General features: G+C 53.6%; 2 protein-coding genes across 2 annotated transcripts in view; both read right to left on the minus strand.

The window, feature by feature from the left end:
- Ifitm10 (interferon induced transmembrane protein 10) overlaps window positions 1-6,299 on the minus strand; it is a 17,034-nt gene extending 10,735 nt beyond the window's left edge. The window contains exons 1-2 of the mRNA XM_021219800.1: window positions 6,127-6,299; window positions 4,790-5,242 (exon numbers count right to left, since the gene is read on the minus strand). Coding sequence (XP_021075459.1) covers window positions 4,790-5,032 — 243 coding nt within the window. The 5' untranslated portion in view covers window positions 5,033-5,242; window positions 6,127-6,299. The remainder of the gene's footprint in view (window positions 1-4,789; window positions 5,243-6,126) is intronic.
- A 3,516-nt stretch (window positions 6,300-9,815) lies between these two features.
- Ctsd (cathepsin D) lies at window positions 9,816-21,555 on the minus strand. The gene is made up of 9 exons (XM_021210459.2): window positions 21,376-21,555; window positions 19,075-19,234; window positions 17,038-17,161; window positions 16,321-16,439; window positions 14,617-14,843; window positions 11,243-11,365; window positions 10,936-11,080; window positions 10,746-10,844; window positions 9,816-10,643 (listed from the first exon to the last, which is right to left on the minus strand). The coding sequence occupies exons 1-9, from the start codon at window positions 21,441-21,443 to the stop codon at window positions 10,476-10,478; spliced, it is 1,233 nt and encodes a 410-aa protein (XP_021066118.1). The 5' UTR covers window positions 21,444-21,555; the 3' UTR covers window positions 9,816-10,475.
- Window positions 21,556-22,651: the final 1,096 nt, after the last annotated feature.

Raw genomic sequence — 22,651 nt, forward strand, 5'->3', positions numbered from 1 at the left:
GTGTGTGTGTGTGTGAGTGTGTGTGTGTGTATGAGTGTGTGTATGTGTGTGGGGGTGTGAGTGTGGGGGGGTGTGAGTGTGTGTGTGTGTGTGAGTGTGTGTGTGTAAATGCATGAGAGTATGGATAAATTCATGAAAACATGAGGAGGGCGTGTGCAAGTACATGGATAAATAAATTAAATTCATAGATCCAGTGAGGATGGATGGATTGATGGACAGATGGATGGATGGATGGATGGGAGTTCAGCCTGTGAGGCTAAAGGGGAACTACAAGAGAGGAGAGAAAATTAATGTGGACAAATGGATACATGGGTGGGAAATAGAAAGGGGGGGTAGAAGGATGGATGGACTGAGAGGGAAGCCGAGTGACAAGAGGCACATACGGCTGCTTGGTGTGGGTGAATGATGGCAAGGAGTGGGATGTGGCAAACCATGCATCGATGGAGGGCAGTGAGCATACTGATTTGGCTGGTGCACGAAGTGGGGGTGTTATGAGAAAATGACATTAGAGAAACAGTCTAGTGCATCAGTGTCGAGGTTGGTAAGGATGGGATGGGACAGTAGGAGAGAGTCAGAAGGACAATGACTGTGTGTCGACAGGTGAGGGAAGGCTGGTGCTGTCTGAATGTAGTAGTCAGTGTGGAGGATGGATTGACATAGCCATGCATCACTTAATGAGGAGTACCTGAGAAACTCCAGTGACCTCATCATCTGTTAACATCACAGAGTGTCTACACAAAATCAACTATGACACTACTAGGTGATGAAGTCTTGTGTATGAGACCTGCTGTTGCCTGAAATGTCATTCTATGATATATATGACATTATATGACATATATTACTGAGTAAATGGCTGTGACAACTGCATACATGGATGGGTGGTGGGTGAGTAGATGGATGGGTGACTGCATGGGCAGATGGTTGGGTAAGGAGATAAATTAATAGCTAGGTGTGCATAAGTGTGATGTGGATGGATAGATGGCTACAAGGGTAGACGAAAGCATAAAGAGGTAGGTGTGGTGTGAATAGATGGGTGGAGGATGGATAAGTGGCTGACTTAGTGGATGGATGGATGTGTAGATGGGTAGATGCATAGTGGATGGGTGTGGGATGGATGGGTTGATGGATAGATAGGTAGAAAGATGGGCTGAAGTGAAATTTCTACTTTCTTTGGAAAGATAATTATGTTAAATGATGTTTTGCTGGGGCACACAGGTGAAAGGATCTCTTGCTAAAGAAAATTCATGAAAGACTTTTCCTGAAGCAGACATGGTAAAAGTATGTTTTGATATAACAAACATATGAAAGGACTCATGAAGAAGGAGTATAAATATGGCCCCACAGACAGTGGGAGACGGACCTTGGTTTGGTTTGCTCCACCTCGGTATTCTTCGTTAATGATACGCATGTATTGGTTGGCCTTAATAGCATTGTTGAGCTCAACTTGTGATAACTCCGCCATTGAGAGAAACTTCCTCAAGAACTGCTCATGAGGTCCCTTATGGCAGCTTGCCGCCTCTGAGGCCCCACCTTAGGCTGGTTGTCGAGCCTAGCAGTTTCTTCAGGATTGAACTACAGCTGCCTGGTGTCTGCTTGCTGAAAGGACTTGACTGTAGCTGCTGGTTCATGTCTGCTGTCTGCTTGCCTAGAGAACTGGTCTGCAGCTGCTGAATAGTATTTGGTGTTTGCTACAAGACTGATCTGCTGTCCAAGAAGATCAATCTCACCCCCAAAGAACTGTTGCTGAACAAGTCGACTTCCTTCATATCCTAATAACTTTTCTCTTACACTATCTCTGCTGGTGGGCTGGAGGAAAGGTTGAACCCTTATTAAAAGTAGGTTGCAAAAAATTGATGCCTACAAAGGGTAGTTGAATGGATGGGCTGGTAGCACTGATATTCAGGAAGGATGAGATGAGCAGATGCACACATACAAAGCCCAATCAGAGCCTACCCTCCTAACTCATTCTTTCAGGTGTTCCTGCCTAATAAGCACAGATCAAGCCGCTGCCACATGCTGGCACTCTGCTCCCCACAGAGGATGGCCAGGCTCGGTGTCTGCTCCTTTCTCCAGGTAGAACTTTGCCTTCATCCATCCTTCAAGACCCACAGGAAATACTACCTCCTCCCAGAAGCCCTTGCCTGGAGCCTTACTTGGCCCCAAGTTCAGTGTGGTTTTCATCTTCTGAGACAATGGACTGACTATATACCTTCTCAGATGATATCCTCTGTCCAGCCAAACAACATCCTAGACCTCCCCCAGGATGGTCCCATGCTTTGGACACTGAAACACTGGTCCTGAGGATGGGGCAGGCAGATGTGAAGACAAGAAGGCTTTAGAGGCTCTGCAGGAGAGACACAGGTTTCATACAAAAGAGGGGATAACTGTGAGCCAGTGTATGCACACAGCAGACAGCCGCATCTCACACCAGCCCGCCAGCTCCACCTGATCCCAGGATGGCTTGAACAGCACCGTCTCTATTTGTGATCAGATAAGGGAAAGGCTCAGCAAGGAAAGGTGGCTGGAAAGCCAGCCCCAAGTCCTCCTGACCCTTGTTCCATCTACCGTCCTTGACCATGCTTGTGATGAGCTGCATGAGTGGCAGGTGCAGCTAGTTAGAAGGCTGCAGCTAGATGCACAGGTGGGCTGCTTCCAGGCACCAGGGTCAGAGTTGCTGACCCTGCACATCCTTCCAAGAAGCCCCAAGGCCTGTCCACTGTTCCTGGGAAAGACCTCACAGAGCAAAATGTGACAGAGAAAGTGAGCCCTCTCTTCCCTCCAAAGTGTCAACCTCACATCCCTGTACAAACTCATAACCATCCAGAAATGCCTGACCTACCTACAACCCACACCAGATGGGCTACCCTGCCCAGCCAGCCAGAGACAGCCTGAGCCAGGGGAGGAAGGGACAGCTCCCGGACCAGAGCCCAGGCAGCCATGCCCAAACCCTCAGGCTGTAGACAACACAGGGAAAGAGGGCACCAGGGGGAGGCTATGTTCCACTAGCAACCTGGCAATGGTGCCCACTGCCTGGCACGGCCCCAGAGAACAGAGCTGAGCTGGCCTTAGGACATCCCAAGTCCCTAGGTCTTCTCAGCAGAACCAGTCACGCACACGCACACACACACACACACTCACTCACACACACATCTGTGGTGCACTTATATGCAAACACATATTGACTCACACATTGCATGCACATACATTGTACTCAAACATGTATCCATTCACAATATACACACCTACGTGGATGTAGGCATATGATTAGGCTGCCACCCCTCACATGCAATTAGATATACATCTCTATATATGTTCATGCACATTCACACACAGTTGCACTAACATATGCATTTTCTCACACACATGCACATGTGCATGCACATGATTACATGCATAACATAACAGACATACACTCAAGCATCCGCACTCCATATAAGCATTCCCATCCATGCAACACACTCGAATGCACACTCATGCTCTCCGCACGCACAATGAATTATACAATGTGGGCACATGAGTACATGCATGCAATGCCATGCTCTCACAGACATGCCCACTCATGTACACAACTCCCATGTGGTACATGTAAAGGAGAGAAGCCCAAGCCTGGAGGAGAAGGCATGATGATGGTGTGATATGCTGAGCATGAGTCAGGAAGAAAAGAGGAGAGTCTAGTGGCCAAGCACGTGATGCAGGGTAAGGTGGGACTCATGCCTGCAGATGAACCATGGGATGAGCTACCTGGGGACCCTTCCTCCCAGGTCAGTCTCGCCTTCACTTGTAAATCCCTGTAGCACCCTTCCTTCTGTTCTCCCAGCCCCTGGCACCCCTCCTTGCTGGGCAGCTGCGATTTCTGGACTGCATCTGTCTTGGGCCATTCAAGTCTGGGCTCAGGAAGTGATGATCTGTGTAATTGTGAGCCAAGCCCTTCCTTCCGGAGATGCAGGATGGGAGGAGGGCACCCAGGCACTGTTCCTGTACCCTGCTGGTGGGGCTCCAACAGTCCAAGAAAGCTCAGTCCTTACCTGGGACACAAGGGCTGAGACACAGAGGCCATCTATCACAGCTCCCCCTGCCCCCCTACCCCTAGCCCCAAGTTGTCTTTGTTTCTCTCACTTTGTCATGGGAAGGAGTAGGGTTAGGAGTGGATAAGGGGTCCCAAAGGCTTGTCACCCTGCTCTGTTTCCAGCCACCGATTCCTCGTACAAGAGGGAGACGGGCCTGGAAGTTGTAGTCATTGTGGGTACAGGTTAGGTGGGGTTAGGTCATTTTCCCCTAGCCAGTCTGGTCATCAGGCTTTGGTCGTCTACCACAGACCAGGATGGTGAGTACCAGTGTCTGGCAAATGAACTGCTAGAGATGGGCCAAGGTAAGAGGATCTGCAAAGGCCCTAAGAGCATCCTCTCTGCTTCCCACAGGCACAGGATTTCAAGCCCCCCTGACCCCCGGCTCCTTGCAATCTCCATCACATTTACCTAGGTGTGGCTACTGGCCACGCTGACTCCCATGTCCCCTGACCGAAGGACCTTGAGTTCTGAATGCCTGTTCTCAACGACTTAACTAAGCTAGCTGTACAGAGCAGATGAACCTACCCGACTCCCCAAATGGGTCAAGCCTTTTCAGTGTAAGGAAGGGAAGGGGCGGCCCTTTGCTCCCAGCCCAGAGCCTTGTCTCTTTGAATCCATAAGAGGTCTCCTGGTTGGGCTTGCATGCTCTACCTTGGAATCCACTAAGTGACATTACATCCTGTTAGCCCCCATAACCCTGCCCACCCCCTGCCCAGGCTCACTTTGAGGGAGTAGGCCAGAGCAATGAAGCCCAGGCAACAGAAGTTGAGGTAGACAAAGTTGAAGATGGACCACAGATAGTAGTCGTTCACCTCCGTGGTGTCCGGGTAGACCTCGATGACTGTGGTGGGGTTCGTCATGGTCTTCTTCTCAGCTAAGTGCTTGCAGGCTTGGGGGACACCCGATGCCCGAACGCTGTCAGTCTTGCTGCTTTTAGACTCCATAGGAAACAGAGTGGGTGCCATGGGGGGCGAGGCCGAAGGCTCAGGAGCTGGAGCCGCTGCAGCCTGCAGGGCAGGAGGCTTGGACACACAGGCGAAGCAGCCTTTGGGCGAACCTGCTGGTGGCCTGGGAATCCAGAAGGCCCCGTCCAAGGGGACTCGGGCTTCCTGGGTGCCGTCCGTGGTGCTAGCCGGGGCTCCCAGCAGGGCTGGGCACTGGCTGGGGCCCTGGGCCTGGAGGGAGGGACAGAGTGAGGAGTTGCTGGGTCTTGTGCGCCCAGTAGCACCCAACCTGGAGCCTTGCAGCATCTCCCCTACAGTCCCATAAATGGTCTTCCGGAGATGGAAATCCCTGTGAGGTTGCCAGCTGCCAGTCTGCCTGCCACCTGCCTCCCCCACCCAGCCGGCCACAGCCAATACCAAAGCCATTCGCAGTAGTCTTGGCAAGCACATCGGGGCTTTTCATCGCTTTGCCATCTGCGCCTACTGACAACCACATACACAACAGCTCCCCCTCAGCACCCTGAGTGACACCCTGTTGCCGATAAGCAGAGCGCCCCCGCATCTCCACGCACTCAGGGCATTCAGAGCTACAGTGACACTGCCCTAGTCATTGACTGGCAGAATGAAAAGCGCTCACTGAAGCACATACACACCAAGCCGCACCACACACACATCCACCAGCCCAGCTCTCCAGCCCCAGCACACTCGCGCGCCCAGACGCGCCAGGTAAACAATTGCCCACCCAGACACGCAGCGCTACACACTGCCCCACAGGCTCAGGCACATCTCCGGAGGATCCGCGCAGGTGCAGGACTACAAACTCGCGCACATCGCCTGCCTTCCAAAGCCAACAGAAAGCGGCACTGGGAGACCCTAGGAGCGCACACTGTCACACAGAGCCACTCACCTCCCCTCTTGTCCCCCCACCCCCACCGTGCCACCAAGAGACCCACAATGACACTCTGCGAAATGGACACTTCCAAGAGACAGCTTGGCGCCGGAGCTCTGCGCCACTAGGCGCACCGGGCGCTGGTGAGGTGATAGCAAGGGGCTGTGGCTGAACTGGATGGTCCCCAATCTGACCCCGGGTTGCAGCAGCCACCAGTACCGCTCACCTACTGGCGACTCGGCGAGTGGGTCAGACCACTGAGCCTCGGAGCGCGCGCGTCCTTCCGTTCTCCCGGGCCGCTGTCTGTCCGCTGATCGCGTCCCAGCGGCCCAACCTTGGGGGCGGGGAGCGAGCGGGGCTGGCGCCGCTGCCTCCCCCGCTGCCCGCGCGCGCTCCGCAGCGCCAGGCCGGCCGCGGCTGCAGCCAGAGCCTGACTCACGGCGGCGTCGCAGACACCTCCGCCTCCTCCCTAGGGAAGGAGGGGGCCCGCTAGCCCGGAAGCCAGGACCCCAGGGAGTCGCGAGCAGGGCAAGGCTGGCGCTCCTCTATCCTATGAGCTGCATGACTCTCATACCCACCGACCACCAAGCCACTGCTACCCCAGTCCACCTGTGCTCAAATTCTCTTGCGGGTCCTCAAGTCCTGGCAAGTCTGTCTGCTGAGCATTACACTTTATTCCCACGGCTGATCCCCCTTCTCCCTACATTTCTTCCACCTGAGCCTTGTTGCTCCAAGATCTGTGCCTTTGGAACCCCTTTTACCTAGCATCTCTTCCTCCTGCCCTGTTGAGTCCCACCTGCCTCCCTCAGTCCCGTGGCCATCCTAGCCTTTTCTCATGTCTTGTTATCAGCTTTTTAAGCCCTCACCCACCTCTTCCTTGATCCTGCCCAGCTGGGCTCCAACCTCGCTCCTTACTAAGCCCTGTCTGAGCTGCTCTAGTCCCCATCTCTAATCAGGCTTATTTTTGGAGTCTCTGGTCCCTTGAAGTCTACACACTGCAGATCATAGTTCCCACCTGACTGGGATGCAACACATCAAACCCCAGAGGGACACTCGTCTCTGTTCAATTCTGTCTCCCAAGTCCCCAAGGTCAATGTCCAGGGCCTTCACCAACAATCTTCAGAACCCTGCTCTGATCCCCCTTTTTGGAGTCCCTGTCACCCAAGCTTGGTTCATTGGCTCTAATATGTTCTAATATGTTCATCCTAACAGGGACTTGAAAGATCTGACCTGTAACAGGCTTGCCTGTCCCTGCTTCACAAGTTCTGCTCTGCCCTCAGGGACAGCTGTGCTACTCCGAAGCCTGGTTCCTCTCAGACACCCCTACACTGGTTTCCTTAAAGCTCAGTCTGTGTGCCCACTCATGACCTCTCTTTCTGGCCCTGACAGTGCTCGGCCCTCACACGTGACTTGCCCTAAGCAATCCGGTCCTCTAAGACTCAGGGTCAAGCAGTTTTTTCTCTCCCCACCTCAGCCCCTTCCCATCCTCAGTCTCTCTTCCACATTTGTCCTCAACTGATCCCCAGCTCCAGAGAAGCCCCAGTGGGCTTCCTTCACCATGGAGAGTCTCCAACTGCCCTCCCTCCCTCAGAACCCCTACCTCACCATGTGGGGATGGAGTTCTCAGTAGGTCCTCTTCACCCTACTCTGAAGTTCCCCAAACTGTGTGTAAAAGCCTTGTTTTCTGCCTTCCTGGATCCCATTCTCCCTAGCTCTTCTCTGGGACCCTTTCCAGAGTGTTCCAGGGTTGCCTGGCCCTAGTCTTTCTGGTCTCCTGGAACCTCGGCTCTCTGAACCCTGAGTCCTTCTTCAAAGCCCTGTCTCCTGATTAAGCCCTGCCCCATGCCAAGTTCCTCCCTTTCCAGCCCAAACCCCACCTCTGACCCCTACTGACCCCTGGCACAGCTCATTTCTGCATGTCAGGAATTTTCAGTGTGAAGTGGATCTTAAGTGTAGAAAGAAAAGAGACTCTCCTTGAGTAGGTGGAATTAATTTCCACAGTGGCAGGGACCCCTCCCATGTTTCTTGGCTTTCTTCTGGGCACTCCCTCATGGAGCCTAGCTTTGTTGGTCCAATAAGCCTGGGGGCAAGTGTGCTGTGCCAGGAAGTCAGTTCTCCCTCATCCAACCCCACCACTCCTTTGAATCCCAAGGGCCTGACAACCAAACATGCTGACGCTCCCTCCCCAGCCTGTGTGCGGCTGTGTACCACCCAACTAATTACATCCATTTGCACTCCTGACAGTCTGCTTACCACACAACCTAAGTCAGGTGCTGTCCTTGGCGAGGCTGGCCTGGGAGCCTCAGACTTCAGGAAGCAGAAGGGTTGGCCCTTTGGCCCTCGGGCAGGGTCCACTCAAGGTCATTGGCAAGGTGAAGGCTGAGCTAGAATCCTCTTTCCAAAAGCCAGCTTTCCGGCTCTGCAGTCAGTGTCCCAACCCTTACACTGTTCAGGGCAAGACTTGGGTATGGTCCAGCCTCACTAATACCCTGGTCAGGGGCTTGAGGGGAGAAACACCCACCATTTGAAAACTGGAGTAAAGTTAGCTTCCCTAGCCCTGCCTGCAGCAAGTGTCTTACTTCTTCCCAGGGCCTGAAGGCAGATGTGAAGGTCACTCAGCTAAGAAACTGATGTGAACCCTGAGCTAGAGTCTGGAGTCCTCCCCAGGGAATCCCTGGGTGGTGGTAGTGGCATTGGTGGCATCTGCGGAAACAGCAGCCCCAGCGTGCAGGCCTGGCAGCACAGCTCAGCCTCAGGCCCGCAGGGGAGGGAGGAGCTTTGTCTCCAGCTTTGGTGCACAAGCCTTTGATAACACCAGTCTCCAGAAGCCCTGCCAGTCCCTGCGGGACTCCCTGCTCAGATTTCAGACAGAGAACACTGGGTCCATGTTTACTGGCCTTCTGACAACCCTTGGTGAACATTCTCCAGAAGTAACCTAACAGGGCTTAGCTATGGGACATATACCCCTCCCCTCCCCAACCCTCCTACCAAAACAATGACAGCAGGCAAAGAGTGCTGTGACAACCCCAAAAGGTGACAAAGGTCACACTTCCCTATATCCCGCACCTGCTAGTGTGGGAAAGGGGCTCTAAGATTCCAGAGCTGTTTCCAAAAGGAATCTCTACCCTACCAGTAAGCAAGCACTCAGTAACTCCTACTCTACTTAAAACCCTGCTGGTTGCCTCCACTGTTGTATTTGAACCTGTGTTCACCCACTTCTCCCGCCCCCTGAAACCCAACCTTCTCACCAATGCTTGTAGAGCAACTGAAGCCCGTGACCAGGGACCTCTCAACTCCAAGACCCCAGGCAGCCAGGCAGGCTCCAGCATTGGCTTGACTCAAAAAGCAGAAGGCTGCTTCTTGGGCCTGGCAGAGGCCCAGGCAGGGAGACGCCCAAGGCACCCAGGACGAGCAGATGGCTTTTCTGACCCAGGCCTAAAGGACTGACTGCTGAAAGGGGAATGTATGGAGCCCAAGATTCCCATCAAGGCTTATTGCATTTCTTCTGGGAACAAGCTGCTTCCCTGGCAGAGCACAGCAGGTGCTGGCCTGGCCACCTCTGAAAATGATTCAACACGGGACCTAACCCAGAATTCTAGGCCTGTTCCACGGCCTCCAGCCAAGGCCACATCCGGCCTCTGACTACTGACTGAGGTCCCAGAACCTGCCAGTTCTGGTTCAGACTCATCTTGCCCACAAGACCAGATAGCAAGCCAGGGCCTCAGGAGTCCCCTCTGTTCGCTGGCCTGGTGCTGAAAGCTAAGTCTGGGCTCTAGCACACTCCTCACCCCCCACCCCCACTACTCCCAGCAGCCAGCTTGTCCCCGAATTAACTCTCGGTAGCACTGGGTTTCAGTGGTCTAGCTAGCTCTGTCCCCAAGGCCCCAATTCAGAAACAGTACACAGCACACCAACAGAGGTAGAGGCCCAAAACAACTTTATTTGTATTTCAACTTTGGCTCCCAGCTGCCTAGCCCAAGATGAGGGCAGCAGAGGCCAGCCAAAACCAGTCAGTCATCCTATCTCTACCCCAGGCTGAGGCATGGCTTCCCAGGAGGGTGGGGTCAGGCCCTAGGTAACCCCCCAGGTTCATAGTTTTACTTCTGTCCTCTTCCTCCTTCCTGCTCACCTTCAGGCCTTTGTCAGGCCAGGGTTGGGGGGGGGCAGTAGAACTTGGTGCCATCCCCAAGCTGGGTGAGGGGTCTGGGTCAGAGCAGGTTTCTGGGAGGGATCCTAAGACCCATTTGCCTGCATCAGAGTGCTGCCCACACAGCAAAGGGTGGCAGGACAAGACAATCCATCTCAGCAGCTATTAAACCAGTAAGGGCCTTGGAAGGCAGCCTCGTGTACTGAGTGGGCCTTGGCCTCCTTCAGACGGGCAGAGGGCAGCAATCTGAACCCAGGGTGAGGAACCACAGAACAGAAAAGCTGGACAAGCTCCAGCCAGGCCTCCCAAGGGCCCAGCGACACTAGGTGAGTGTGACTATGTGTGAATGGGGCAGGTGGAGGGATGGGGCTGGCTGGCTTCCTCTACTGGACTCTGATCCAGTTCCCTGACGGTGGAGAAGGAGCAAGTTAGAGTACAACAGCCTTGGCAAAGCCGACCCTATTGTTGTCTCTGTCAAACACAGTGTAGTAGGAACCAATGAAGACATCGCCCAGGATCCAGAGCGGCCCACTGGGAGGGGGTATGTCCATTCCCATGAAGCCACTCAGGCAGATTGTCTTTCCACCCTGCGATACCTGTAAGGCCAGAATAGGCACATGTGATCACACGGTACCCACTTCACTCAAGGTGTCCCGGCTTCACACTGCCACCTCCCACACCTACTCACACCTACTCACCTTGAGTATATACTTGTCTGGGTGTAGTTCATAGTTTTTGCCTCCTAGCTTCAGGTAGACCGAGGGCAGGCTGGACACCTTCTCACAAGGAATCATATACTAAGATACACAAGAGAGAACGTGGTATTGAAGGTATGGCCTCCGGAACCCTCTCTGCCAGCTGGCCAGCCCACACAGCCCAGTAGCTTACCTCGCCCTGGATAAGAGGCACTGCCCCAATGGCCTTCTGCAGCTCCTTCACCTCATCCACAGGCCCCACCAGAAGAGATGTCCCTGTATCCACAATAGCCTCGCAGCCCCCCTTGCACAGGGTCAGCACACTGCCCACCTCCAACCTATGAGGCAAAGATGTATCAGTCACTTTACCCCGTCACAGGTGAGTACAGGGCATAGCTTGTCTAGACCCGGCCTTGATAGACACCTGCTTTTTTTCCCCAGGCTTCCCAAACATCACCCCTACATAACACTCCCAGCCCCCAGCAACACCCACGACTCACTGGTCCATGTGCACCTGCCAGTAGGCCTTTCGAGTGACGTTCAGGTAGGACAGCTCCCCCTGGTAGTACTTGGAGTCAGTGCCACCAAGCATTAGCTCTCCTCCGGGTTGTCCCGTTGGGTCCCTGGGAGGAAGTAAGTGGTCAGTCTCTACCCACTAGTTCAGAGGTGTTAGCAAAGGGTCAGACATCAGAAGGAAGGTGATTAAGTGGGGCAACCAAGGAGGGCTCCCCTTAGGAGAGACCTGGGGAACTGTTGAGGACAGGTGGACCTGCTCTGAAAGGAACATCCTTAGCCTCAGCTACTCCATTCTGAGTGTAAGTAGTAGGGAGACCGACTCCATATCTTAGTTACACAAGCAAATTCCCACCTCTCGGCACACCAGGAGAAAGGAACTGATAAAACCACAACTAAAACTATCGGATCCTAGCTCATACAGACTCCAGCTTATCAGTCACACCAGAAATGACAACCCCTCACCTGGGGTTACAAAGGGACAACCTAAGACTGAAATGCAGCAAGCCTACCAACAAGCCTGGCCCAGGAATTCTGTCATTGGCAAAGAACCCTTGGTTCTGTCCCCAGGGTGTAGGCTCAAACAGATTCTCCTGCCTTTGAACTCGGTGCACTTCCAAAGTGACCCTGGAAAAGGTCTGTCACCAAAACCTGCAACTGACATTTCTGTGTCTGTGACCACTTCTTAGGCAGTTCCCTACTCTTCTCTGTGTTTGTATCAGCTCTCTACTTCCAACTTCTACACAGCGTCTCTGGGCTCTGTAGCCCTTTCTTAGCTAGTCTGGAACCTGAACATATAGACAGTATTGTGTGAAGGGTAACATGTGAGCTCTTAGTATTTTAAATTAAGATCTGAATAGAACTGGCAGGGGAAATGGCTCAGTGGCTAAGAGAGCTAGTTGTTCTTAGAGAGGACTGAGTTCACTTCCCAGCTCTTAGGAATCCAACACCCTCTTTCTGACCTCCACTGGTAACTGCACTCACATGCATATACTCCCACATAGACACACATTTAAAAAAAAAAAATCAGAATAAAAGAATCAGTAATGCCAATGGTTGGCTATCAGGTAAATTTGGGATTCCTTGGCAAGTTACAGTAAATAAAACTTATTTAGCATGTATACTTAAAAGTTAATAAATTCTAACACTGTTGAAAGACAGAAACATGCCTGTTTATGTTTCTGCCATGACACATTCATGGTGCCCTGCCTGGCCAGGGATAAGCCTAGGGCTCACCCAGCCTAGGGCTTGGATCCTTAGCAAAGTTCCCATTCATGCACACATCTGCTGCCTTGTTGAGCATCCTTGGCCCTACAGGTATAGTCTTCCAGCCCAGTCCCACATAAGCTGCTGGGTACAGCTGGCCCTTCTCTTCAGGATGCTGGCTGGGGGTGATCAGGGTCAACCATTGATAGTCAAGCTCAAGGCTGAGAGTCAGGCTGGAGCTGCGGGACAGGGATGTTCTCTGCCTGGCAAAACCCAAGGCAGGCTTCTAAGAGGAAGCCAGGGTCACAGTCCTGAGAAGCTGAGCTGGCTTCAGCCATGGACGTGGCACTTGCTATCACTGTGTTTCTCCTCTAAACCTTTCTCTCAACTCCCCTACACGATACCCTCAAACAGAACACAGGGAGAGTGGTTTGTAGCTACAACAGTAAGTGTTCTTCAGCAACCAGCAAGTAAGTATATAAGCTTGCCACCTCCAACCTGAGGGGCCTGGGTAATGTGTCACATCTGGCCAGGCATCACTCTGGGGCACGATTACCCAAAACGGAAGGGAAGCTTTCATTTCAGGAGCTACGATCCTGGCAGGCCTCTGTAACTATCTTCCTCCTGGCCCATGGATCCCTCAGCCTCACCCTGTTCCCTTGCCTAAGTCTCCACCTTGGCCTGGCTTTGGCTTGTCATCATCTCTGCAATCCGGGCGGAAACACAATGGGTACTGGCCCTGCCTCTCCTCACCTCGCCCACGCCCACGTTCTACCCACACTGCCTGGTCACAGAGCCGCAGCCCCTTCGCCCCTCACTCTGCTGGTTTCACACCTGCCTACTTAGCAGCCACACCTCTGGGTCACCAGCCAGGGACCCAACTGGCAGAGTAAGTGCCCTGGGGCCCAGGCTGTAACTACCATATCCTTTCTTAGTTGCCGAGCCTGGGGGGCTCCTCCTAGGAGACAGGCTCCAGCAAGGGATGATGGGTATCCTGAGATCCTATAACAGAGCCTTGAGACTTAGAGGAAAGTGGTATTTGTGGGCCACTTGCCCCTAAGGTACCATGGGACTGGGAAAAGACAGGTCTCCAGGCTTCAACCTGGCCAACTTGTTTTTGTTTTCTGAGAAAGCATCTCTTGATGTCTCTGGCTATCCCCGAACTCACAGAGATCTTCCTGCTTCTGCCTCTTGAGTGCTGGAATTAAAGGCACATGCCATTACACCCAGGCTGGCTAACTTCTGGGCACCCACCTATGCTAGGAAGCAGAGGCCAGAAGTCAATGACCCTATTCATTCATCCACGTCCCTGCCTCTAGGGAACCATTTTGCCCAGAGCTAAGCTGGGTAGTTACCATTTAAACATGGGAAAAGCAAAACTAGAAGACTCTGGGCTGCCATGGGGCCAGTAACCCTCAACAAGGAGCCAGGGTTCAGGCCTAGAGACAGAGCTTGGGGTGGGCATTTGGAGGTTACCCTTGCTAGACATGCAAGTAAGTCAGCCCAGAAAAGGAGGGTGTGGTCAGCAGCAGCAACTCAGAGCAGTAGGCCACCTACTTACACCCCACCCACACCCAGGAGCTAAACCCAGAGAAAGAGGAGCCCCATATACCCAGCTGCCCATCTTGCAAAGTTCCTGAGCAAGACTGTTGGACAGGCCTGATGGAGGCTCCTTGCAAGGGTGTGTGCAGGGAGGGGGGATCTCTGCTAACAGAAAGATTCCCAAATCTCTCAGGGAGAGACACCCCTCCTCCTCCAAGGCCACTCTCAATGCATAACCCAGGGCTCTTGGTCCTCCCCAGTGACTCCTGACTTTGCCCTAGGGAAGGTTCCTGGTCCCTGTCCCCAGAGCAGTGTCACAGAAAGCTCATACCCATGTCTCCCCTAGCAACCAGCAGCCCAGAGACCACATCTGCTCTCACCGGTGCCTGGACCCTAGCAGCTGAGATTCTGACCCAGGCAACCAGCATCTCCTGAAGTCCCTGGCACACGGCTTTCTCTCCCAAGCAGGTAAAGTAACTAACTCCTACCAACCAGATACCCTTAGGTCTGATGCCAAGCCAAGCCTACAGCACAGACTCTTAAGTCCCACCTACATCCTTTGCCCTGAAGCTGAGCTCAAGGGAGGGTAAGAGCCACGCCTCTCCTGCTGCACCTGTTCAGGTAGAAGGCAAAGATGTTCTTGTCCACCAGCTTCTGTTGCATCAGGTTGTCGAAGACCGGAAGCACGTTGTTAACAGAGATATGAGGGTAGCCCATGCCCAAGATGCCATCAAACTTGGCTGCGATGAAAACGATCCCAGGCTGCTTGGTGGCTTCTCCAAAGATCTGTTTCTCCACCTTGATACCTCCTGCCTTTGACTGCTCAGACTTACATGGGACCTGCAAGCCAGAACACATCCATCACGGCTGACATTCCCCCTCAGGACCGTCAAAAGAGCAGAATGTGGACAGAAGTGTTTGACATAGGCACACAGCTGAAGACAAGGGCACGGTGCTCCTCTCTGAGGGACTTAGGAGGACTTTGTGTTAACCAGACACGAGAAGCAGGAGAGAGACGATACTGCCTCAGCTCCCACTTCGCCTACACCCTCCCACATCTACATCCACTAGGACCGTGAGTGTCGTTCTTGCCCTTGGACTTGGGGACAAGCCACGGAGCCTGCAGCCGGAGCAGCTGGGTAACCAACTGTCACCATGAAGCCACACTCTCTGCCTACCATCAGCTAGCCCGTCCCACGAAGCTGTGGCTGCAGATAGAACCAGAGCAGGAAGTGGAAAGAGCTGCTGTTGCGGAAGACGGTAACACAGGCAGCTAACATCCTGTGCGCTGAGGGGCCCCTGAGAAGTACCACAAGGAACCCTCCACAGACAGGGAAAGGGCAGGTGATGGGATTGGCAGCTTCCTGCCCCATCCTGGCCGAATTGATCTCTGGTCCCTGCAACCCTGCTGTCCTGATGCTAACCTAGGAGTGAATGGCCTCTCCTTTAAAGAAGCTCAAACGATAAGATCTTCCTACAGACAAAGAGCCCAGTCCAGACACTCTCCCTCCTGGCTCCTTCACAGTACTTGTTCCAACACAGACTGGGTTTTCCAACCCATCTCAGCCTCGACAAGCTTCGGAACCCTTTCCATCCTCAGGCCTGGCCTTGGCCCAGACCTTCATCAAGGCCTTCCGAAGACAGTATGCTGGCAGTTAAGAGGTGGTGGCACACATCTTTAATCCCAGCCCTTGGGAGGCAGAGGAAGGCAAAGCTCTGTGAGCTTGAGGCCAGCCTGATCTACAGAGTCATTTCCAAGACAGCCAGCCAGGGCTACAGAGAAACCCTTTTGGAAAACCAACAAGAAAGAAAAAAGAAGACTCTGCTGGCACCTCAATCTAAAGCACTCCTCACAGTCCTCCTGAGCCAGTGTCCCCAACCCCAGCAGCAGATTTGCTCACGGCTCACTGACCAGACCAGGCTGTGTCAGCAGTCGTTCAGGGTGGCAGTCCCCACTAGCTGACACTCTATGTCCCACCTTTGACTCTTCCCCTCACTCTGCCAACCCTGAGAACTCTTGACTGTCCCTCCAGCTGCACACACTGAGGCTGCCCAGCCCCATGTTCTTCCCATCTGCTCCCTCATCACTTGGCATGCTGGGCTCTCCTGCTCCTGGGCCTTTGTTCAAACAGCATCCTAATAGTCTAGCCCCTGCTCCCAATCACTCAGCACTACCACAGTCATCCAAATTCAGCAGCTATCTTAGGATATGGTTGGAGTTGGGCTAGGGACACCATGCCCTCTCTCCTCAGCTGTAGTTGCTCACATGATGGACCCCTTGCCATGACAGCTCCAAGGATAGGCCCCAGGGACTCACCGATACAGTGTCCTGGCTCAGGTACCCAGAGAGGCTTCCTGAGCCGTAGTGGATGTCAAAGGACGTGCCGTTCTTCACATAGGTGCTGGACTTGTCACTGTTGTACTTGTGGTGGACCCCTGCAGGGGATCAGGTCTGTTAGTCTGCCTGCCTCCCCGGGGTGCTGTGGGGCCAGCAGCTCAGGCTAACTCTCCAATCTGGCCTATGGCCATGACCTATGCCCATACACTGAGGACCCCTGGACCATGGGCTATACATACAAAGCCTTGGTCTTGGCCTTACAGCCTGCCCAGCCCTCAGCTTGCTCTATCCTTGACCAGCAAGATCCCCAGCTTCTATACCAAAGCTGCAGCTGACAAGACCTGGTTAGTGGGTACTTCAGGGCAGAAGAGAAGAACAGAGCCTGTTTGATATATTGTCCAGGAGGTGGTCTATATCCAGGCACCAGCAAATCTCAAGTCCAACCTGCCTCCCACAGCCTCAACTATATTTCAACTCTCTTTAAAGTTGAACTTCAAAGAGATAGGGCTAGAACCCCACCCTCTAGAGTGAGGGAAATAGATATTAGCTGCTCACGGATCCTCACAGAAGGGCCTCTGTCACCCTGATGGTTCCAAAGGCCACCGAGCATGGCTGAGAGTATAACATGGCAGAGCCAGAGCATCCCAGAGCCAGGCATCTCAAAGGGTCCCGGGAGAGAGGACAGCAGACACTCACAGCAGGCTATGTCAAACATCTTGCAATGAATGGAGGGGACCCACAGGTTAGAGGAGCCAGTATCAAAGACGACTGTGAAACACTGCGGGGGGGTTCCGATGCCGATATCACCATAGTACTGGGCCTAGGGAAGAAATAATATTCATCAAGGTAAGAGGAGGTATATAGAGCATCAAATCTGAAAGGCCCGGCTGAGGGAGGGAGTGCCCTGGGATCCAGGCCTCAGCTAGAACATGCATCTCCAACTACTAGACCCTGAACGGGGAAAGGGACTCCCAAGAATAGACTGTAGAAGAGTAGGCCTGAGACCCAGTACTGAACTCCAGAACTCTAGGTCCCTTTACCTACTGTACTGTGGGTCGGGGGGAAGAACTGGGCTCATGGAAGGTGAGGCTAGTGGTCAGGCAGGCCTGGCCCTCCGCAAGACCAGCCATGAATAAAGGTAGCCAGGAAGGCCTCTCTGCTATTTCAGAGTATCACACCTGACTGAAGGCCTTAATTCCTGCCTGCCCCTGCTCTACAGGTCTTAGACCAGAGACTGTCCTGTGAAAAAAATGAGAGGTGCCACCATGGGGGGCAACACTACTTGCCCCACCTTAGTCACCGCGTCAGAGCAGGGAAACCTGGCCTTGGTTTCCCATTTATTCATACAGACAGCAGAGTTCACCAGGCCTGCCAACTTCAGAGGCTAGGCGAGCACAGAGGTTCCCAAATCCCCCTGAGGGGAAGTCCAGCTGTTAACTAGTGGTGGTGGGTCATTCACATTCTCTCTGCCCAGGAAAGAGCTGAGCCACTGGTGGATACAAGACCCAGGGTCCAATCCCGTTAGTGTCAGAAAGAAGCCCTAGAGAAGTAGCTGGTGGGAGGGGTCCAGGGGGATTACTCAGCAAACTGTACTTTGCACATGTGTAAGCCTGTCTAGGAAATAGCTGGCTAGACCCAGACAGATCGACCTTCCACCTTCCTCACGAAGTCACAAGCCTGGGTCTCATGTTTCCTGTCACTGTCATAGCTTGGGTCAGACAAGACAGGGGCACTGCCAATTTAGCCCAGTGGACTACAAAGCCCAGAGGTGCAAAGTCATCCTTGGCTTATAAGACTTGGCAGGCGGTGGTAGTGGTGGTGGTGGTGGACGTAAGAGATGCCAGGCTGTGGCCCAGAACCTTCCACAGAGCTCAGAGCAGCTCACCATGTGACTTCCTGAATGTTTCTCCTCGGGGCCTACATTCCCTTCAAGGAGAGTGGGCTGCTGAGCCAGACCTGTAACCTCAACCATTCAGGAGGCCAAGATATGAGGATGGTAAGTTCAGAGCTAGCTTGGGCAATTATCTCAAAAGTAAGAAAAAGAAGTGGGTACAGAGGTAGAGCTTGCCTAATATGATGTACAAGGCCCTAGTTGGTTCAAACCCCAGAGAAAGGGGGAAGGGAGGCGCTAAAAAGCAGAGGCAGGCTGATCTTGAGAAAAAGGCAAAGGGGATCAGAGGCCTCCCCTAGGACATGTACAGAGGGAGGCACAGCAAGGTGGACCTATGTAGGTCCAGTAACTCTCTCCCAGGCTCCCACCAGGCTAGGTTTAGTTCTAGGCCGCTCTGTCAGCATGGACAGTCCTAAGGATGAGAGTCATCCCCAGTGGTAGCTGAACTGAGAAGTCTATGTCCAAGACTTAATGTGGGGCTGGAGAGGTCATGATTGGGTATATCGCTCAGGGACTTGCCCATCCTACAGGGGTACCTAGGCTCAGTCCTAGCACCAACCCACCCCCCACTTCCCAAAAAGGGAAAAAAAAGAATCTCAGACCCAGGAAGAACCTTTTGCAAATACCAAGCAATGCCACCCTAACCCATCCTTTAGTCTGAGCAGGCTCCCCATGCAGAGGAGCAAGGATTCTAGGATAGCAATAATGAGGGGCTATTAAGCAAGGGATGGTATATTGTGGGGTGGGCTTCCATGAAGAACTGACTACTTAGCCCAGGGAGCTAGCCCCTTCCACACTCACCCTTTGCTCAAAGCAAGACCCCAAAATACAACTCCACTCACATCCAGGTAGTTTTTGAGTAACTCTGACACTGGCTCCTTGGTCCCAGGAGATGACTGCATGGAGTACTTGGTTATGGGACCCTTAAGGATCAGGTCTTCCACAGAGCCGCCCATCTCCGTCATAGTCCGACGGATGGATGTGAACTTGCGCAGAGGGATTCTGTCAAAATGGGACAGAGGTTATGTTAGTGCCCAGCTTTGACTGCTGTGTTCTCCAACCTCCCACCCCAGAATACCCCAGGCTGGGCCAGGGCAGTCCTTTAGTACAGAATGACTGCCAGCCAGGCATGTACCTCCGTGCCTCTAGCAAATTAAACAATCTCAAAATGGCCAAAACATGTCACAAAATCCTGCCCCAAGGCCATAGGCCCACTGGCCCACTGAATCAGCTAAGGACATCCTATCACTACCACAGACTCCTCAGTTCAGTCACAGAAGCTCGCCCCTCATGTCCAAGGATAGGCTAGTGTGCCCACCCCTTTCCCTCACCAACCACACCCCAGTCAGGTGGTTCTCAGTCACCCTTGAGTGAAACAAACAGCACATACTGGGCCAGCTCTTGCTCGGGCTGTCTACTCCAGCTTTCCCTGGGTTACTGGCAAGTGGGTTCTGTTTAGGGTGTGGCCAGGCACTTGTACCTGGTACCCTGGGGAACCCAATCCTACACCAGGAGGAGGTGGTGAAAGAGGAGGACGATGAGGAGGAGGAACAGGTGCATCCAAAGCAAGGTGCACCACAGGACTCCAGCTGACCCACTGAACCTGGCCCCTAGCCACATCGGTTCCCACGTGGACTCTACAAAAAGGAGCCCCACCAACCTCCCCTACCAGGCCTACAGTGACATCATCATCCTGGACAGTCCCTGGAGGTTCTTCTCCTAACCATCCAAGAGACTTCAACACCAACTCCCCCATGCTTTTCCTAGCCATCCCTGCACACAATCTGGCAACTCTCACCCAAGAAACCTACATGTCCTACCACCACAGACTCAAGGCCCGGAATATGCTTCCTGCGGCCCTGATGCAGACAACAAAATAGGGGTCGCCACCATCAGATAGCCGAGGGAGAGGGGTCCCTGCCCTGTCCTCCAGGTCACCCCCTACCCCACCCCCACCCCCCAGTTTGCTCCTGTTCCCAAGGAGAGCTGATCTGTAATCACTTGACGAAACTTCTCTGCCCAGGGATTTGTAGCCAAGGTCACGGCTGACCTTTCCTGGCATGCGCAGTGCATGCTCTGAGAGATAGGAGTCTTGCCTAAGAGTAGTGGGCTGGAAGAGGCAGGCTTCTGGCCTGGGGCTTGGGGGAGGCACACACCCTGCAAAGGTCAGGAAACATGCCAACAAGCCTAAGAGTGTGGCATTGTTTCTGGTGCCTAGTCTCAGGGATCCTGGAGTCCACAACACCTCTCCCCAGAGAAGAGAAGCCTGAGGGTAGGGCAGGCAAGCCCAGGGCATGATCAAGCCTAGGTCACTCCCTACAATGGCTCCACTGAGGCTACCCACCCCCAGGTTGCAGCCTACAGGCTGGGCTCCTTCCCACCCAACCCCGGTGCCCAGCCGGCTGAGCCAGCTCTACTCCCGAAGCCTACGGCCTCATCCACCTGCCATGAACAGGGTCTTCATCACAAAGTGGGAAAACACTCAGGCTACCACCAAGGCCTCATCTAGCACAAAGGCCAAGTCCACAGGCCTGAGAAGGGCCTGGTTCCCAGTGGGGTAGACCTCAGCTCCAAGGTATTTGAACTGGGCCACTCCAAACATTCTCTCTCTGGGACGTGTGCAACTCAGGAGGGAGGAGGAGAGATTCACCACCCAGGACAGAGGGAACATCTTTGAGTAAACTTCTAGGGCTATGCACCAGTGCACAGCTGTCAAACAGGGTTCTTTAAAAGGAAAGGCCTGCCCAACTTCAGGGGGACAAGGGCCTACTAGGTTTTCCGACTGGTTGGTATTCAACAGAATCCTACCCATGGAGCAGCACTGCTCCTCAGAAGCGCCCCTGCTACATACATACACACACACACACACACACACACACACACACACACACACACACACACACGGCACACACGGGAGGTTGGAGCCAGACCCACTACTTGTGGCCACTCTACCTTCCCCTCCTGTTCGACCATAGGAGTGGAAGGGGGCCCAGGAGACCCCTGCCTTTTGAGTGTCTCGCCCCATAGTTTGTGGGACCCTGAGGAAGGCTGCGCTGGGTGCACAGGTGCATTCCAGCACGGCCGGAGCACGCGGCACTCCAGGTGACGAGCCCCGCATCTCCGGACCCAGAGCGGGTCCTCACCTGATAATCGCGGAGGAGGACGCAGCCAGAAGGCCGAGGATGAGCAGCAAGACGCCAGGGGTCTTCATGGTCGCGGAGGCCCGAAGAGAGCAAAGCTTAAAGCCAGAGGTCGCCGGCTTATAGGCAGGATGACGCCGCAGTCCCGCGGAGTCAGCTGACCCGCTTGTTTGGCCCTCAACGGGTCACGTGAGACGCGGGCGAGGGGCGGGGCGACCCGGACCCGCCTCCAACTCTGCCCGGGCGCAGGCGTGCCCTACTCCAGGCTTACGCACGGCTCTCGGGAACGCGCCCGCCGACTTTCCCGACTTTCCCGGGACCAGAGAATGCCTGGATACAGGTCACGTGGAGAAGGAAGACCGGGCAGGCCCGGAAGCATCCAGAGGGGCGGATCCTGCCCTCAGCTCCGTCCCTTGTCCGGTCTATTTGCATAATTGAGTTTCCCACTACCAGGATGTGATCTTTGCCTGATAGGTCCCCGACCCTCTCCTGGATACCAACTTAAACCCAAGCCTTTTCTCTCTCAACTCTGTTCCTCCTTGAGAATTTCCCAGGAGCCTCTCTGGATGCTTGGACCAGCAAACTTCATCCTCTTCAAAGCTCCACTACCTACTCATCTCCCCAGAGCGATACCCTTTTTTCTTAAGCTGGAACACCTAGCATGCACATCCATAGTGTAGCAGTGTTGATTGCAGGCCTAGTCCTGGACCATGCATCTAATGATACAAGGGGGTGGGGGGAGGGTGTACAGTGAGATGAGGCCAGGGCTGCAATCGATCTTTACTACTTCACTCTTTAATGCCCTGCTTGGTGTCAGCAAATGAATTGGGTGCTGTTTGGGAAAGGCAGAGTCCATCTCTCCATCATGGGGAGCTGAGCCCAGAGAGGCATTTAAGGGGAATGTCCTCTCTGAGAGGTGGTGTCCATACAAGAACAGGAATACAGAAGAGCCTTGCCAGGGTCTGATCCCGGGAGTTCTTTTGGACATGTTCTACCTGAATTGAGGAGGTGGATGCCTCTAAGTCCACTCTACAGATGGACACATGAGCTGTTCTGGTTCCCCAGGTTCAAGGCTACAATTCTCATCAAGTTACATCAAGTTGGGCACTTGACCTCTGCCAAGGCTCTCCGCTCAGGGCCAGTATTAATGACCACAGCCTGGACCCTGCCTCCACAGTCAGCACTCCACACATTGCTTAAAGCTTGGGTGTGAGGGCGAGAGCTGCCCTAAGATCTTGGAATCTGACCCTCCACTCCTTTGGATCTAAGGCTATTCTTT

This window comes from Mus pahari, chromosome 1 (genome assembly GCF_900095145.1).
Source record: "Mus pahari chromosome 1, PAHARI_EIJ_v1.1, whole genome shotgun sequence".
In the NCBI taxonomy this organism is placed as follows: Eukaryota; Metazoa; Chordata; class Mammalia; order Rodentia; family Muridae; genus Mus; species Mus pahari.